General features: G+C 35.3%; 1 protein-coding gene across 1 annotated transcript; it reads left to right on the top strand.

The window, feature by feature from the left end:
• Nucleotides 1-1,417: 1,417 nt before the first annotated feature.
• Nucleotides 1,418-19,618, top strand: LOC145594820 (ubiquitin carboxyl-terminal hydrolase 6-like). Its single transcript, XM_081651158.1, has 18 exons — nucleotides 1,418-1,576; nucleotides 2,129-2,274; nucleotides 2,445-2,480; nucleotides 2,573-2,680; nucleotides 10,991-11,091; nucleotides 11,193-11,319; nucleotides 11,792-11,851; nucleotides 11,943-12,010; nucleotides 13,429-13,479; nucleotides 14,199-14,307; nucleotides 17,081-17,169; nucleotides 17,418-17,487; nucleotides 17,633-17,713; nucleotides 17,814-17,909; nucleotides 18,012-18,060; nucleotides 18,791-18,910; nucleotides 19,002-19,076; nucleotides 19,313-19,618. The coding sequence occupies exons 1-18, from the start codon at nucleotides 1,537-1,539 to the stop codon at nucleotides 19,366-19,368; spliced, it is 1,482 nt and encodes a 493-aa protein (XP_081507284.1). The 5' UTR covers nucleotides 1,418-1,536; the 3' UTR covers nucleotides 19,369-19,618.
• The last annotated feature ends 216 nt before the right edge of the window (nucleotides 19,619-19,834 follow it).

Genomic DNA, 19,834 nt, shown 5'->3' on the forward strand with positions numbered 1-19,834 from the left:
ATATCATCCATTTGTTCTTGCCCTCCCATGTTTTGGGGATGAAAGAAAGGGGTGGAAGTGTTTGGAAAGGGCATGTTAGAAGAGGGAAAGGGCATGTTAGGGGGGGGCATAGACATTGAAGTGTTTGGGTTTGGTGGTTCCCTACGTGTTGACTTGGCTTTTCTAGAGGAGGAGGAAACGTTCGGGTTTGATGCCATGATTAATTAATGATAATAACACAACTAACAATAACAAAGTAACAATTAACAACAATGAGATCAATGAGAATTAATAAGTAAGTAGTTTTTATATAAAATAAATTTTCAAAAATAATTATAATAATAGTAGATTATCTAAATCAATGAGATCCCAGGTAGGAGAGGTTAGGAGCGACGTTGTCCAGAGCCCAAATCCCGCCTTAGACAGATTTCAACAATCCAAATAACCCACAATTAAAATAGAAAGTAGTTTTTATATAATTAAGTAGTTCCAAGTATACAATAATAATAATAATAATAATAAAAAATTAATAATAATAATAATAATAATAATAATAATAATAACAATAATAATAACAATAACAATAACAATAACAAATTAAAAAAAGTTGAGTTAGATCTTACAATGACGCTTCAATGCTTTCCCAAATTTATAATTTCTCGAATTTATAATTTCCCGAAATTTTAATTTCCCGAATGTAAATATAACAATTTTTTTTTTTTTTTTTGGTAGTAGACTAATAATATTAAAAATGTAAAATTTATAAGAGAGTAGGAATTTTTTTTTCTTTTTCACAAAAGGGAGGAAGATTGTATGATTTGTAGGAATTTGAGAATTGAGAATTTGGGAGTAAGAAAATTAGAGAATAAGAGAGAAGAGATGAGTTGATGAATTGTGAAAATTTTAGAGGAAAATATGAGGTATTTATAGGAGATTTGGGTGGGAAATTGGAGGAAAATATGGCCGTTTATAGCTGTTGGAAAACGGCCATAAACGGCCATATTTCCAACGGCCATAAAAGGCACGGGCCGTGCCGTGCCGGGCCGTGCCTGGCCGTGCCACGTGCCGTGCCGGCGGGTCGTGCCGGGCACCGTGCCGCCCGCCGTGCCACGGGTCGTGCCCGTGCCAGAGCTGGTATCTTTGTTCACGGCACGTCCCACGGCCCACAGGCGTGCCACCGTGCCGTGCCGTGCCCGTGCCGGGCCGTGCCGGAGTCGTGCCGGGCCCGTGCCGCCCGCGTGCCGGCACGGCCCGTGCCCACCTTTAAGTGGGATAGAATTTGCTCACCAAAAATGCTATGGGTTTGAAGAGAGAGAAAGTGACTAGAGAGAAAATGAACATTTTTTTTTTTGCTCAGTAATATGAGTGTTCTAATTAACCCTAAAAATTGAAAATAATCGGTGAAACCCCCTTTCGCAAGTTTCCTTCAATTCTCACTCATTTCTTTGATAAAAAACTCAGCACATTAGACTACTTAACTCACCTTCTCTCCTTCCGTATCTTCCGTCTTCTTGCTTCTTTCTCCTCCTCGCTCATTTTTGCGCGCAAGCTTCTTCAATGGCGGATTCAGGCAACAATGGCGCCCAAACACTACGAGGTTTTGCGATTTTCTCTTCTCTATTCTCTCTTGCTTCCTAGTTTCTAGATTATTGTTGGATTGCCGTTTTCAGTTTGATTTAGGAAGAGTAATCTGCAAGCTTAGGTTTCTTGATATTATCGAATTGTTTCAGCTTGAATAGTTTGTTAATACTATTTGTCAGGGTGTTGCACCAAGAATGAATTGAAAATTTGAGTTTTACCATTGAATTTTTGGGGATTTGTGTTTTTCGATCGATGCCCAATAACCCTAAAATTTGAATTAATTGTACTTTAAAGGTGACAGAGTTAACAACTTTAAAATTGGTTTTTTCTAAAAAAAAAAAAACAACTTTGAAATTTTGAATTAAAATCAAAATGCCTGGGTCTTAATTGTTAACCAGTTATCTTGTTTTCGTTATTCTTTTATGTTTGATGTAGTATAAGAACTATGAATTGTAAATATGATTTTTGTTTCGGCAAAATTTACACATTTAGGATTGTTTTATAGAGCCATTTTAGGATATTGTTTTTATGGCTTAATCCTTTTATTCATTCCAATTTGATTTTGCAGTGAGTGTGAAATGGGGAAAAAAGGTGTTTCCAGAGGTGGAAATTGACACTAGTCAACCCCCTTATGTTTTCAAGGTTCAATTGTATGATCTAACTGGAGTGCCACCTGAAAGGCAGAAAATCATGGTGAAAGGTGGTTTATTGAAGGTAATGAGATGATGGGCCCACTTCTCACCATGTTTCGCGCTTGATTCAATGTTATGAGATTCCTGTGTTTTGATTGATGATAGTATGTTAAAATTCGGTGAAAGCAGTGGATGTTCCAAGTCTTTTTTGTTTGTGAGAATAGTCAGCTAACTTGTTTTGCCTGAAATTAGGATGATGCTGAATGGTCAAATGTCGGAGTAAAAGAGGTTGGTCATCTTTCTTTTGTTGCAAACATTTTTAGTTTTTTTTTGGATTACCGTGTTGGAATTATTGCTCAATTTCCTTTTTAATTTTTTAGGGTCAAAGATTAATGATGATGGGAACTGCTGATGAGATAGTAAAAGCTCCTGAGAAAGGACCAATTTTTGTAGAGGATTTGCCTGAGGAAGAACAAGTAGCCGCTGTGGTATGTTTTCTTATTTAATTCTTGAATATGAAACTTGAATTTGAGGTTCTGTATATGGGGCTAAATTGTTGGATGGCTAATAATTGTTAGATGGATTTTATGCTGTTTTTTTTTCTTTTTTTCTTTTTTTCTATTTGATAGTTGTCTCGTACTCTTTAAGTAACTACAATTTCTGTCCTGCTAGTATTGACAATATAAATTGTTGGTGAAAAGTGGTATATGAAAGATTTTTGAAACATTGCGAGATTGAATTTAAATAAGTCAAGTTCCGCCAACGTTTGTAGACTTTAGGGGAATGATTTCATACAAATACGCTAAACGTTGTCTCCGGTTTCCCGTCTAGCAATTTAATGAGCAACCATTACATTACTACACTGAAAGGAAGTAAAATAATTACATCCTCTAAATCTATCCTCATAGAAAAGGAAAATAGGTGGAACACCCTCTTCTCTTGCTCGAATGCTTCTAGCTTTCAAATCATCACATCGAGACATTCTAACACCACCTTGTTGTAGCCTGCAACTCCACCCCATATTTTGCAGCCCCTGCTTCTGCCATTTCAACTGACCACCGCACATTCAACCTCTTTACAGCAGCCATGAGAAGAGAGCAATGCTCGTCATAGTTGTCACTCCCTGGCCCACACCCACACCATCCAAATCATGAGCATCTACATTTACCTTTATATGTTGTGGAGGGGAAGGATACTACCTTGCTGCCAAATGCTCAGGAATAGAGTGACTGCACCCCAACCTTCTTACTGTGAAAAATGTCTTCCTCATTCAGCTTTGCAAAACCCACTGCAGTTCCTACTGCATCAAGCCCATCAGCATTCTCTAAAAAGGCTTTATTCTGGCAGTGCCACGCTGCCAGGCTAATGACGTACAGAGACTTAGCTGCTCCCCTTCCATCTTTCCAGCCACCCACATGAACAAATCAGTAAAAGCAGTGTGTGGCGCATCTCTCAATAAGTCAATAAAAACACTGTGCTGCCATATAGGTTGTGCATATATGCATTCAAAAATAGTATGCAAAATTGATTCACATTTGGCATTAAAGTTGAACACACTCAATTATCACATATATGACATTGTTACAGACATCCATCACTCCTAAGCTTACCTTACCTGCTATCCATACAAAATGGTGCAATTTTGGAGGACCACCTAAATTCCGGACAACATTCCAAAGCTCACTTTCTCTATCACCAAAGTAATATTCCCAAGCCCATAAATGTCCTAACCTCCCTAGCCAATATCCCTTGCGCACAGAATATATACCTACCATTGGAGGTAGGCCACCAATACCTATTTTCACAAGCCTTAGCGGTCAACAAAGGGATATTAAGCACAAGCCTACTCTCAACTTCAATAAAAATGGATGTGATGGTACCAAGACTCCAAATTACTAGACAGAGATGGTGATAGCACGAAGTGCGTACCCTCTCCAAGAGTCCACTTATCCTCCCACGCCTTAATGGAAGTACCTTCATTTAAGCCCATTAAGCAACAATGATTTAGTGTCCCAAATGCCCTGCCAACTATAGCTAGGATCAAAACCCCTATAAGCATTAATAAAATCAAATTGTTTGAAGTAATAGTGAGCTCCCTCATTGCATAGTCTCCACGCTTGCTTTGCAAACAAGGCTTGATTGTAACCTTTGAGGTCTCTAAACCCATTCCTCCCATTAATTAGGAAGACAAAGGGAAGACCAACTATGCGAATGAATTTTCTTCTCCGAGCCATTCGACCCCCAACAAAAGCGCGTAAAAATCGAATGTATTCATCAATGGGTCCGTCTTGGATTTTAAAGATGCTCTTCATGTAAGTAGGAATGCCTTGAGCAACGGCCTTGATAAGAACCTCCCTTTTGGCCTTCAACATTAATTTTTTCTTTCATCCTTGGAGCTTTTTCCAAATATGTTCTTTCAAGCAAAAGAAAATGGCTTTTTTCGACTTCCCAATAATTGTCGGCAACCTAAAGTACTTTATGTTCTTGTCAACTTCTCTTACCCCTAAAGTTTCCACAATGATCTGAATTAACACATTTGCTAAGTTTGACCAGATGCTCCTCCGTATGTATAGATTATATCAGCAACCTTAGAACATTCTCGCAATGTTGCTTGTATATGAAAGGTTATTCTTCACAAAATTTTGGGATTATAAAAAGCCCATGAACATGTTGAACTAAAAACTGGTGTGGTGTTGTATTAGTTGATTAACATATACCTTGAAATTGAGGTAGAGAATGATAATAAAAAAAAGGGAAATGTACTACTCTGTTGGACAAAGTGGGTTTGTGCGGGGATGATATACTGTAGAAGCTATCCATCTTCTGAACCAAATAATTAGGGGAAAAAAGAAGGATATACTAGTCTTTGTTTATTTAGAGAAGGCGTTTGGCTAGGTACCAAAAGAGGTGCTTTGCTATACTACTTAAAGATATGTCCTAGTTAAAGGATATGTTTCGAGATGTGAAAACAAGAATTTGGGATTTGTAGAGGGATATGTCCTTTCTTCTTTATTGGATAAAGTTTCAAGGTCTATCCAAGATGAGACATCGATGCTTGTTGTTTGCAATTGATATTTTGTTAGTTGATGATAATAGAGTTGGATTAGTGCTTCATTGCAGTGATGGAAACAAAAGTTATACTAAATTAGAATCTCAAAGGTTTAGGCTAGTAGGTAAGAGTAAATAGAGTACATGGATAGTCATTTAGATATTAGGAGGGACACAAAAGGATGTTTTGAGTTTATATGGTAAAGGGTTATATATTTGATGAATGTTTTAAGTATTTGAGGTCAATTTTACAAAGAAATAGGGATTTCAATCAAGATGTAACTTATAGATTTAAATTTGAGTGGCTCAAATTGTGCAATCAAAGTGTGGCTATATGCTTGAAAGGAAAATTCTATAAAATGATAGTTATATCAGCATAACTTATTGCCTTAGTTTTGAAAAGCGCTGTTGAGGCGCAGGCCAAAACGCCTCGGCCTTCCTAGGCGCCGTGCATTCCAGAAGGCGCACGTCTCAGGCCGCCTCCACCAAGGTGTAAGGCGCAGCGCCTGAGCTGCCTTTTGTTTAAAAGCGTGAGGAAAGGGGATTTGGATTGATTTTTGTAAAAAAAACACATTTTTTTTTTTCCAAGTTGAAGCTTACCCAGTCTTTAGAGTGATGATTTTAGCAAAGCCCCTTGTTAATTGAATGAAATCCCTTCAATTTTACCCCAGTTTAAAAACCCTAATATTTGAAAAACCCTAATTTACGGGTTGCTTTGCAATTGAAAAATCAGTGGGTTATGCTATGGCAGACACTGTTGGGGATCAATTCCCGGTGGTTTCCGGCAACATATTACCAGTAGCCGAAATTGGTGAAGCAACCCAGGGAGGTTTTTTTTTTCTTCTATTCTCTCTTCTCCATTCTTTCTTTTTCTGCTGCTTTGTAATCTCTCTCCTCTGCGGCCTACAATAACGTAAAGTTTTTTTTTTCTTTATTATTTTTCAGTTTTTATTTTCTTTTTTTATTAATTGGTACCTGCTCCTTCTTCTGACTTGTTAATCACGTGATCAGTCTGACTTATTTTATTTATTTAATTTAAAGTAAATAATTACCAAAAAAAGAAGTAAAATAAAAATAAATTAAAATTTAAAAATCTGTGCCTCATATCCTAGAGGCGTGCGCTTTCTCTTTGCGCCTAGGCTCCCATGACCCTTTGCACCTCGATGCGCCTCACACTTTTTAAAACTAAGCTTATTGCATTCCTTTGTTGTTGAATCCCCTCTCTACATAGCAAGAGTAGGAAACAAGTTATCACACTCTCACTTTTCACATCAATCTATGATCTTATGGATTTCATACTATTTCTTTTGTCATCCTAGTCTCATTGCCTTTTTTTTTGTACAAACAAATTAAACTTCTCAAATTTAATTTTATTTTATTGTGAATCTGTTTCCATGTGGACTGTAACACGCGGAGTTGGGGACACCATTTGCCACTTTTTTGTGGTTTTTAATTTGTTTATGGATTTGGCATGGATGTGATGTTCAATCAAAAGTATACCTTAGTCTTGGAATAGTTTGAAACTTTGAACACTTCTCTATCAAAGCGTTTTAGGTGATAAGTTCTTGAGATGTTATCAATTAACATTGAATTAGATAGTGGATCTGATAGGAGATAATGGGGTATTACTTTATTTGAAAAAGTAGATTTGGAAAAAGATAGTGGGTTATCTATTTATTTGTATTTTAAAATATTTTATATTTTTTTATCCCTATTTTTTTGTTTAATGTGAGAGATAGTGGTCCCGCAACTTTTTTGGTAGTGAAGATAGGGCTGTATTAAAATAATAGTGGGGTTAGTAGGTCAAACTGAACTGGGACTCTGGGAGGGACAAAAAAAGAAAATTTATGGACGATTATAGGACAAAGGGAGTTTGCTTTTAGGGGCCTTGTAAGGCCATCAACTCTCTGTTTATCGGTTTATGTAGGACTTTGAGGTTATTTGACAAGTGACAACCAAATGACGTCAAATGCTGATTTATGCTTCGTATTCGAAATACTGATTTCAAACTATTATCACCAGTAACCTCCTCGTAATCTCCTCATAACCTCCTCATACTATGTTTGAGTGATTTGTTTACTACTTAAGCTAATACATGCAAGGTCCATAGTTAATATAGTAGCATACTCATATTAGGTTCTAAGCTGTACTTGGTCAATAAATTGCTCTATGGTAGTTTTGATGGCATGTTTTCTCATATTTTACAGTTTTATATATTTTTATTTTTTTACCTTTTGCCCTCTATTGTACATGTGTAACACTAACCATGATGTCTGTTAATTTTCTCATTATTACTTGTTCAAATATTAAAAAAAAAAAAGTAAACCAATGTTTTAAAAGGAAGCTGAATTTATTCAGATTACCCATATTAGAGGTCTTATATAAGATCATTGTCCTCTCTAATAATGTCATAATTTAATGCCTGTATTTAATTGATCTCAACTTTGGAATGTCTTAGAATGATATTGAGTTTGATCATCATCATCCGGAAATTGGTTTCTGTGTAACCAAAGTTGCACTGATACGGATACGGGGACAAAAACGGGTACGCATACGGGGATTACGGCAAAATCAAATTTTCAAAAAACGGGTACGGATCAGATACGGCAAAAAAAAAACATTAAATTATAAATCTATAAAAAAAATTAATAATCTATACAACACAACTTAGAAGAAATACTACGGAGTTTAATGTCTTAAAAACATAAATAAAAGAGGTAAATTCAATCTCCAACAATCAAATTTCTTTCCAGCTGGCTCATCAAGAGAGAGGTCCATTCAACTGCCAGTGTGCCACAACTACTATCAATATTATGAGACTCCATTCAACTGCAAAATAAAACAAAAAAAAAAAAGTCACCTACTGACATTCTCAATTAATGTTATCACTACAATCCACTAAAATATCAACAACCGCATGCAAATAAAAATTTTTTTAAAAAAAGAAACAAAACACCAACAGCTGAAGGTCACAGATCGAACATGAAGAAATGGGAAAAGAAGAGAGAAACACTTACATGGCAGAGGGGTCGCCGCCTCGCCGGTGCCGGTGACGACTGTCGCGGATGGGTCTCCGATCGCTGCCTTGAATTAAATCGGACAGTTGGAAGAGAAAGCTCAGAGTTCGAACAATTTAGAGTTTGTGAGAATTGGGGGAAATCGTAAGTTTTGTACTGATTTGTTTTTTTTTTTTTTCATAAGAAAAATGGGTTGGGCTTCATGGAAACGACAAAGATAGGGTTTTGCCGTTACCGAAACGTTTCCGATCATCACCCTAACCGTCACCAAATTGACTTGGCGTACCACTTTTGATGGGGACGTATCCAGGTGTACCCGTACCGTACCCGTCCCCGATACGTTTCGGGTACGGGATACGACACTCAACTGGCGTACCCGTGCATCATTGTGTGTAACACTATCTTATTCTCTGAAAAAAACTATCCTTTGATTTTCTGACATAGGAAGAGTGAAAGGAGGATGTGATGTAAGCAGTTGCACCTTCCATTTATTTTGCTCTTAATTTTGCCAAATACGGATCATAGTTTGAATAAGAGGTACTAATATGGAATTATTATGAGACAACTCAAACATTGTATTATTCTTGTACTTTATCCTTCTTGTTTTTATACAAAAGCTCACGTGCATTAGAAAATGTTATTTTATATATGCTGGAATGAACAGCTAGGAATAGTTTCACCTAAATGCACTTGTGGGACTTTAGAATTAATGTTTTAATAAAAGGGACGTATGTGTTGTTGCCCCTCCCATTCTTCCTATTTTCGTTTTGCCCTGGCACAATGATATGCAAATACAAGTAGTATTCACTCCATATTTTGAAACACCTACCTTATTAGTGAAACCAGACTTTGTGCTATTAGGAGTTGTTTATTGGTATACTAGGTTAGGTCCCGTGCCACGCATGGTAATTTTCAATAACTATTTTTTAAATTAACACTATATTAAAACAAAAAAATAATCAACATGCGTCAGTCTTGGCAAGTTTTATTGAAGTATCCATAGTTAATTATAGTAGAGTATTAATTGATTAAAATTATAATCATAAATTATTCAAGGAAATAACAAAAGTTTCATTAGTTGATTTGATATGCGCATTTCATTATTGAAGCTTGTAGCTTAGCTTATAGTATAAAACATATTCCTGGCTTCAACCATCAGCTTAAGCTTTTGGTTGAGTTGGTCCTCTAACATGGTATCAGAGCCAACGTGACACAAAGGTCACGGGTTCGAATCTCATCCACCCCCCCCACTTTCAAGTGGAATATTAAGCGCTGGGTATGAGGAGGGCCCATGTTGCATCCACACTTCTAGCCCAAACGGGCTCTCGTGTGAGGGGGCATGATAGAGTATAAAACATATTGCTGGGCTTCAACCATCAGCTTAAGCTTTTGGTTGAGTTGGTTCTCTAACACACACACACACACACACACACACACACACACACACATATATATATATATAATAAAGTTTACTTAGCGCGCCACGTAGGATTTAATTTTCTTAGTGCGCCATGTAAGATTATAAAGTTTACTTGTAGCCAATTAAATAAGAGATTATTAATTTCTTTTAGAATTAATTTGTTTAAATGTCATGCAAGCAAAATTGGTAATTAATTAAGTATAAAATATTATCTTTTGATATTAGGAATTTTATCTAAATATGCAACAAATTTTTGCACATAAATACAAAAATATATATATTTATATATATATTTTAGAATATTCAAACAAACCGTGCATCGCACGGGTTTCATCTAGTATAAAAAAACTTCATGAAAATATATATAATCTTATTCTAATAAACATAGTACGTACTACATACATATATAATTCGTATACATATGTAATGTCTTTCCTAAAATAAATACTCCATGTCACAAATATGATGAGAATATTATTTTTTATATATTTATTACTTAAGTTGATAATTGTCAATTTATATATATTTTTTCTTTCTTTTGGAAAGATGCATTAAATATTTGATTATGCTTTATATATGTAAAGGATTTCTTTCTTATAAAAATAAAAAACACTAAGGATACGCCAGAAAATAACACGTGTCATTGCTGGTGTGTCTTTTAGTATATTATTATTGAGTGAAGAAGTTTTCTGACGGTGCATTAACAGATAATTTTTTTTTTTTTTTTTTTTTTTCCCCTTATATCACTCTTTAAGTTTTGCTCATGATATACAACCATAACTTGCCCTAAGTTTTCAATTGGCAATAATGTTCTCAAGTTCCTTATATACTTGAGCATTCTATGTGTGGGTAGCTTGTCCTATGCAATGTTTATTAAATCAATCTTCATCATGTATTTAAAATTGCCTTTATTCATCCTTGTACTTCAGATTTGAGGAATTTCAATTTGTCCAGAAACTTGTACTTCCATTTGCTATCACAAAAATAATACTTCCTCCACTCCATTTACTTGCAACATTAGGATGTTGGCACTATTGATACTCCATCTTATTACCATATTACGTCATATTGTGATATATAAAAATATAGTCATGTGGGATGATGTTGGATTCGTCTCAACTCAATTTTTTAACAAAACGCAACCAAAGATATTAACAGTTCTAAGTGTGCATTGACAATCGTGATACTCTTTGTGTTGCAAGTGAAATGGGGTGGAGGAAGTACTTCTTAAATGATAAATGAAGGACATAAATATCTGTACTCTCTAATTTAAATTATAGTTGACCTTTTCGTTTGTTATCTTATGTTTGCAGGGCCATTCTGCTGGTCTTTTTAACTTAGGAAATACATGTTACATGAACTCCACAATTCAATGCCTACATTCGGTTCCTGAGCTGAAGTCTGCACTATTGGAGTGAGTTTTCCTTCTCAAGTGATGATTTTACTTGGGATGTATTTAAAATTATGTGTTTCTTGTTTCCATCACCAATACATTTGCTTACACTTGTTGAGCAGGTATTCACAGTCTGGCCGGACTAATGAACTAGATCAAACTTCACATCTTTTGACTGTTGCAACCAAAGATTTATTCAACGAGCTTGATAAAAATGTCAAGCCAGTGGCGCCTATGCAATTCTGGATGGTGTGCACACATCACTTTGTATCATAACATAATTCTGTACACATTATGTTCTGTATTGGTATCATGAATTCTTTGAGAGTCATTATTTATGTCATTCCTTAATATTGAGGATCTTGAAGTCTTCTGGTACCTGATCCACCAGATGTAGGATGTTGATTTCTTTTTACTGGAGTCATCTCTTGCATTGTTCAGGGCTTTATGTATAAAAAGTTGTTAATATCTGTCCAATTAAAAGACTCTGATATACTTTAATCTGTTTCTTCTACAACCCAATTTTGGAAACAAAATGTTCTAGATATATGGGATCTATCTGACTGTAGGCTAAGGTAACTAAGAAAAAGTAGGATTATGAAGTACTATTAATGTTTCCAGTGTATATCTGGAGTGTGGAAATTAGACAAAGGTTAACTACATACAGTGTTTTGTGCTGATGTTCTTGTGACATGACAGCTAGATTCTTTGATGCATGCAGGTATTGCGTAAAAAGTTCCCTCAGTTTGGCCAGCTGCACAATGGTTCTTTTATGCAACAGGTTAAATCCTAGCTGCTGTCTATCTTTATATGGTACGTTCTTACAGCTCTAAATGTGCTTCTACTAACATTCTACGATGATGAAATCTCAGGATGCAGAGGAATGCTGGACACAGCTTTTGTACACACTCTCTCAGTCTCTTACGTCATCTGGTAATAGGTAGCTGATTTCTTCTTCTTAAATAACAGCTGTCACATTCACTGTGCTAGATTTGTCCTCTTTGCATTGCCTCATTGGTTAATCCTGTTCCTGGCTGCCAGTTGTAGCGAACCTGGCTTAGTGGGAAAGGCACTATGGCGAATCCATTAATAATTCTGTTACTGAAAGCTTGGAGAATGAGTAAAAAATAAATTAGTGGGTGGGGGGTGGGGTGGGGAGAGAAGCAAACTCATAGATATATGAGACCATTTAGGAAAATTTTTGGAGTTTTTTTTAGAGATGCTTAGTTTTAGAGTGTCTAATTTGCAAGGTCTGGATTGTTATACACAAATTGATGATTTAACTGCATTTATATATCAATCGTCTCCAGTTTCCCCTAATTTTTTTTTTTTTTTCCTTTTCTTTTCTGTTGCCTTTTTATTTTTATTCTGGTCCTATCTATTACACCAGTGTCATAATTTCAGTATGTTTCTCCATTCCTTTTATTGGACTTTTGTCAGTGCTAAATGTGCATTAGTGCTTTAGTACTCTCTCTACTGTTAGCTGCTGAATTGAGACATGAACTGTTATTAATGGGTGATGTGGCTGGTTTAATTCATAAATTGTCTCATTGAGCTAATAAAATATCAGATACTTCTTCCATTCCTTATTAAAGTACCCATTTCTTCATGAATTTTTTTTAATGAGAGGGATTATTGTGAGGTATTGTTTATTAAAGTTGAATAAAAATAGAAGGTGACGGGAATAGTGTTATGTTTATAGGGGAAGTGAAAGAAATAATAGTATGGCTAGAGGGGTTTTGTTAAAAGTGAATATAAAAAGAATTTAGTGGATGATTGATCCAGGCCTTGTTTGGCAATCAGTTGTTGTTTGGTTCATTTGGCTTGTTTGATCAGTCTGAAGTGTTAATTGTTGGTATTGGCTGTCTGTATCAGCGAGTAGTTTTATTTGCTTATAACATTGTTTAGTAAATTAGTTGTTGGTTGTGATTTATTTTTATGTAAAGTAACGAACTTTTAGGCAAAACTAGCAAAACTCAAAAGCCAATGAGCAGCCTTTCATTTGACTGCTTGAGCGCATAAAAACGTTTCAAAGCCAAGTGTTGATCAAAGCTGACTATTCAGTTAAGCATGTGGATTTCAAGCAAGATACATCTCCCATGTTGCTATTATTATTATTGTTATTGTTATAGTTTTTAATTTATTTAAATCAAGAAGGCATTGGGATAGCCCCTTTGCATTTGCTCTTTTTCTGTGGAGTGATACAGTCCCCAAGGACCCAACTGTATAAATTTCTGCTTGGTTTATTTGCCTTGCAATTACAATAAATGTACTTATAATTTCTAGCTTTAATCTTCACATCAGTATTCAGAATATAGTTTAGTTTAGTCATTCTTATGCTCTTTATTTCATATGTAGCGAGAATGTCAGTGCTGTGAAGCGTCTATTCGGCATTGAGCTTGCTAGCAGGTAAAATATTTGCTATTTATAGCTTTATGTCTCTTTTCAATCATTTATACTGTGCAGTTGTCTCCTTTCTGTTTTTTTCATAAGGCCCCTACTCCACAGTCTTGCTAGTACTAAGACTTTTGTTTTGCGTTATACTCGTACTATTTCTTCTGCTATCTTAAGTTTACTGTTGGCAATTACTGCACCTCTTGGGTGTTCATGACCTAGAGTTGAACATTGAAGGAATGACTGTAAATTTGTCATTTGAAATATATTAGAGATGGATTTTTCATCAATCAACTTGTTGACATCTATGATGAGGTGAGAGTGCAATGTGATCTGCTCTAGGTTATAATAATTAATATCCAGATAATTTGTCACTTTTAAAAGTGTTCCCTGCTCAATTCAAATGCATGTTTATTGCACAATGAAAAAGAAAGATGTCTCACCATGGTCTGGTTGGCTGGTTAACTCCCTACTTCACTGGGTAGACAAATTCATTGGCTATTGCCAATTTGCCATTATATCAGCTGGTTTCTTTTTAAGTCTTAAGCTTACTGGAAATTATTGTTATGATTAATCTCGGGGTGGCATTATACATGAGAGTTCCTTTATGATGATCTAGGTTCACTGGAGGAAATTTATGATGTAGTAGCTTGTGCCCCTGTGGTTTTATGTACATTTTACTGTATGTGAAGGTACTAACTGTGTTGTCCATGTTTCTTTGATGGTGATGTTAGGGTGTATTGTCAAGAAAGTGGTGAAGAAAGTACAGAAACAGAAACAACTTTTGCTCTAAAATGTCACATATCCCATGAAGTGAACCATTTGCATGAGGGGCTAAAGCATGTAAGTTTGAAATCTTTCCCTTATTCAGTTTTCTCCACTGTCTTCTTTATTCTTTGTTGTTGACACGTTTTAACTTTTGAGTTTTGACACTATTCACAAATTCTATTTTGACTACCATTATGCATTGAAAAATGTGATGAAAGAAACTTTCAAGTGTCAACTACTACCTATGTCTTAGATTACTTGCAACATTTTAAATGGACACACTTACCAATGTTCAATTTTGACCGTCAAAAATTTTAATTTATATTAGTAAAAATTTTAAATCTTGATTTTGAAAAATATACATTGAGATAGATTCAACAATGTCTTGCATTCTAAAATTTGCTTTAATACATTAGCATAAAAGGATGTTGAAGTGAGGTGTAATTGGGACAGGGGGTTATAAGGAAGGAACTATGTCAAATTGTCGATAAACTTTTGCCCTTAAAAAATGAATGATTCACGTAAAAGAGAAAGTTTTAAATTTGATGAATGGTATTTGAAGGTTGAAAAATTATGGCTGTGTTTCGCAAAGCTTTTAGCTGTTCCAGGAGAGTTTCTAGCATCCATAAGCTTAAACTGGATCAAATTCCAAACACTACCAAACATGGAAGTAACTTTTAGTTTCTAGGTAGTAAGCCTAGGTGATATATGAGGGGTCTAGAAATCAAAGCTACATGTTAGAGCAACTCAAACTGTTTATCTTGGTGCTGCTTGCCCACATACAACCCATAAAACTTGCTTGCCCGCATAAATTAACCTTATGACCATCATCCCCTCAATTCTGAAAATTATTGCAAAATTGATGTAAACTTAGTTCACTTCAAGCAAGTAATAGAAGATTAATAAGCAATACTTGAGCAGAAGAAGGATTAACTTTGAACATAAGTGGAAACTGCAACAATAATAACTACAAGTCTTGAGCATTCGAGAGGCTCAAATCTCTCAAATTATCAAATAACTACTTTCTGAATGATTCTACTCCCCTCTCCCCCTTTTTATTCGCCTTACTACAGCATTCGCACGCATTCTACCCATACCAAATTATTCCCTGCAAACTCATGCCTTCTAACTGATTACTAAACTAAATTACCCTTATTTCTACATCTTGCATACATCAGCCTAACCATGGCCTTGGGTAGGCTCATCTCATTACAAGATATGAAAAATCGCAGACCAACAATTTAGACCTTATATGGCTCTCTATATTATATGGAAATCCGGCCTACTGATAGCTATTTCCATCACCTGCCAGGTTTTTTTTTTTTTTAAAAATTATTTTTTGGTGTAGCAATTTTCTTTTTAGTGTGCCAATTTTTTTTTCCTTTTAAATACCATCAAGAATTGTTCTATTTTTGTCTAGAGCCTTTTCTTCATTTTTTCTGTTGAGGTTGTATTTTTTTATGGAGCAAAAGTTGGCTGGTGGGTCACCCCTCCCCAGCTGGGAGGAAAGAGCAACAATCAAATATTACAAGAGTAAGAGAAAAGAATGTATTTCCTACATTTCATCTATGGTTAACATGGGGGCTGTCAAAAAAATTAGTAAAATGGGTAAAGGTGTGAGAATCCACAAAAACCATGTATTTTACGTACAAAACCCATTTGAATAAGGCTCTTAGACAGTGTGAAGTGAGATGTTGGATTTCCTTCAAAAGAAGCAATGCAATATTTGTGAAATTTACTTATAAAGTAAATGCTACAATGTTAAAGAACGGAGGGAATATTAAAATAGTGGTGGTTTCATGGCAGATGACTTTGACAGTGGGGTAAACCTAGATTTAGTGTTGTTGAAGTTAAGAAAAATATTTTAAAGTGTGTGTAATTGACTAATTGTATATATAATTAATAAAGTTGTAAGAAATTAATGGAACAAACAGTATCATATAGTATCCATTTTCAATAACACTCAGGCCAACCCCTCGTAATATATTTAGTAACAGATTCTAGGAAATTTTGTTTCGGTAGTAGAATTTGTTTTCCAGAAGCTTTAGCCAAACAGGCTCTATGAAATTTGTCCTCCGACTAATAACTACCCACAAGAAAACTTTTTATAACCTCTATCTGAAACACTAACCTCTACTTTCATTTACTTTTTATATCCTCTATTTGAAAAACTAACCTTTACTTTACCAAACCCCAGAAGTTGTGGTGACTGGTGTTTAAGTTTGTGCCTGCTACTTTGATACGTCCTAGAAGTTGATCAGTGTTTCCACCTATTGTAACACTATTGCTCCCCACTCCTTCATTTTTCCATATGAAGTAAGAGCCATAGTATTCTAGAACTTTGACAGTGAGCTTCAGTTCATGTAGTAGCTCCCTGTTATTGTGAACCTCCCATGGTTGCTGGTTCACTTGTGTTATTGATATTTTCTGTTATTGCTAATCTGACTGTACATATATCCCTAAATCAATCTTTGTTTTTTTTTTCCTATGTTAGTGCATCACATTGTCTACCATTTGTGTTATCCTTGAATGCAAGAACAGACCTTGTACTCTCTGTTTATATAAATTCTTTTTGCATGAAATTACCAACTAGTGGTGCCTTTTTCTTTTCCCTTTCTTTTCCCTCTTTCTTTCTTTCTTTTCCTTTCTTTCTTAATGCTATCGAGTAATAAGCAGTTGGATTTTGGTCCCTAAATTTACCAGAAATTCCTGGTTGTCATTCTTACGGGGTTTGAAATTTGAACTCGAGTTTCTTTCTTTCTTTCTTTCTTTCTTAATGCTATCGAGTAATAAGCAGTTGGTTTTGGTCCCTAAATTTAGCAGAAATTCCTGGTTGTCATTCTTACAGGGTTTGAAATCTGAACTCGAGAAAAACTCGCCTGCATTGGGCCGTAGTGCACTCTACTTGAAGGAGTCACGTATCAGTGGTCTACCCAGGTAACTTTGTTATTTTCTCACTTAAAATGGAAAATTGAAATAAAAATCCTGGTTAGTAGTTATTAGAAATTGTACTTTATTATGAATGCAAAATCTGGAGTGTTTATTTACGACTGGATCATTTCTCTCTTTTTTTTGGGTAAGATATGCTTCTTGTGTATGATTATTGATTTATGAGGGTGGAGGCACTCTCAGTCCTGTGGCAGCATTAGATTGTGATGTCTGTTCTGCTGTGTTTCTGGATGTAGGTACTTGACCATTCAGTTTGTCCGTTTCTTCTGGAAGAGAGAGTCCAACCAGAAGGCAAAGATTTTGAGGGTAATTCTTAATCTCTATTTCTATTTTGCTTATACTTTCTTTTGGGTGGTTTTGAACGTCAAGGTGGAATCTAGAGGCTTGAGACTAAATGTTTTATTTGTGTTTGGATGAGTTTGTAACTTAATTTATCCTTTATGATATGCAGAAAGTTGATTATCCTTTAGAGCTGGACATTTTCGATTTGTGCTCAGATGAACTCAAAAAGAAGCTAGAAGTTCCTCGTCAGGTATGTATGACCTATACATTTCTAATTTGTTTATTGTTGTTTTTTTTTTTGTTTAACCAGTTTCACATGCTTTCCAATTTCAACAATGTTTTGCTATCAGGTTCTTAGAGATGAAGAGGGTAAAAAATTAGGTCTGAAACCTAAAGAAAAAAGCTCTAGTTCCAAGGACAATGATGTGAAGATGGTTGATGCAGAGGTAAATGTTATTAAGTATTCGTTGACTTATAATTTCAATATCAAGTGATTCGTGGCAACTCGAGATTTTCTAAAATCATGTGTCTTTTGGGTTCACTAACAGGATTCGTCAAATGGGAGTGGTGAATCTTCTACAGGAACTTCTCAAGAAGGTGTGAGTTGTGTAACAATTAGAATGATGAAAATAACCATTAAATCAATTTCCTGTTGTCTTGAGCTTAGTCCTCCTAAATCTTCTAGTTATTTAAAAAACGCTATTGAAGGGAGGGTCTAACAGAGAACAAAGTACTAGTATCCTCGTAAAGAGATGACATGTTTGTTCAAGATTTAGGATGAAGTTTGATGTGGTGCTCTAAAACAGATCATTTTTTAATTAGCAGTTAAGCAGTAACCGAGATTAGGTAGATATATAGTTAAATGATCAGTGTGTGGACAGTTTAGAGAAGTGAATTAAACAGTAACATGCTTAAAATGGTAGAGTACTTGTGAAGTTGTGACAATGAAAGTTCGATGATCCTTAGGATTGACCAAAATAGGAAGTGCGATTACTGCGTCAAAGTGTGGTTCCTTGGCATTTTTCAAAGTGGAAAATTATGCTGTCAATTGTGGAAATAACTGGGAGGCGGACAAGCAGCTGTTGGGCCACAATGCCTAAATTTCAAATACCTGTATTGAGAATAAATTGTCTAATTAGTGACGCTGAGGGGTAATCCCCTTTCCTGTAATCAAAAGTGTGCCATATTTTAAGCAGTGCAGATTATAAGATGTGTATGCACTTTGTATAATCACTCTGTCTGTCTCTCTAGAGGTTTCTTCACGACTTAGTTGCCTCGTAAGGTTGGTATCAGATCATGCTTAATGTATGTTAACCTATCTTTGCAGGTATTCCATCTGAGAAGGAGATGCACTTGACTGGAGTTTATGATTTAGTTGCTGTGTTAACTCACAAGGGTAGAAGTGCTGATTCAGGGCACTATGTTGGTTGGGTGAAGCAAGATAATGGTTAGTGGTTGAAAAACATATGTATAAGCTATCTCTGATACGGAGTATTATTCTAGATTTTTCAATGCTTAAAAGATTTTGTTGCTTCCAGGAAAGTGGATTGAGTATGATGACGACAATCCAATTCCCCAACGAGAAGAAGACATCGTGAAACTCTCTGGGGGAGGTAAGCTAAATGTCTACTGACCTGCTTTCTTACAAAGTTTACTTCCAAGCGCCTCTTTCCCTTTTCTCTAACCCCCACTGCCCAGCCTTTTTTTATTTATTTATTTATTTATTTTATTTTATTTTATTTTATTTTTTTGGGTTGTCTTGTATAGTTTGGGTATTTCCAGTAGTATTCATCAGTTTATGTAGTTGATGTTGCCACTGTCGATCTAATATAACATCATTCTATTTCAGGTGATTGGCATATGGCATACATATGCATGTACAAGGCTAGAGCTACGCCAATGTAATTCAAGTTTCATGAGTGATATTTTTTTTTTAATTGTATACAAATTATAGATATTTGCTTTGCGTTTATGGATGTGGTTCTATAGGCTCTCGAAGGAATTTTTTTTCTCCACTTATACACTATTAATATGCTTGGTGAGCTCTGCTATTTCACCTAAATTTGTTGTTTCTTTGTATGTCTAGTCCCATTGTCTCCATGAATATCCATATTTTCTAGTAGTGTTTAAATTTCAGTGTAGCTATTCTGGTGCATTTTTTGATGCTCAAGTTTTTTATGCTTTAATTATTCTAAAACTTTGTCCCATGAAGGACCAGCTAGCTTTCAATCAATAGTTGGAATAGATAGCATGCAAATTGTTTGCAAAAAATTCCCTGTAAGGGAAAAACAGAGCCTTCCCTTTAGGTAGAATCAAGATCACGGGCCACGTGAATATATACCTACTTTTTAGTTGGCATTTTCTGATTTTG

Source organism: Chenopodium album, chromosome 19 (genome assembly GCF_948465745.1).
Source record: "Chenopodium album chromosome 19, dcCheAlbu1.1, whole genome shotgun sequence".
In the NCBI taxonomy this organism is placed as follows: Eukaryota; Viridiplantae; Streptophyta; class Magnoliopsida; order Caryophyllales; family Amaranthaceae; genus Chenopodium; species Chenopodium album.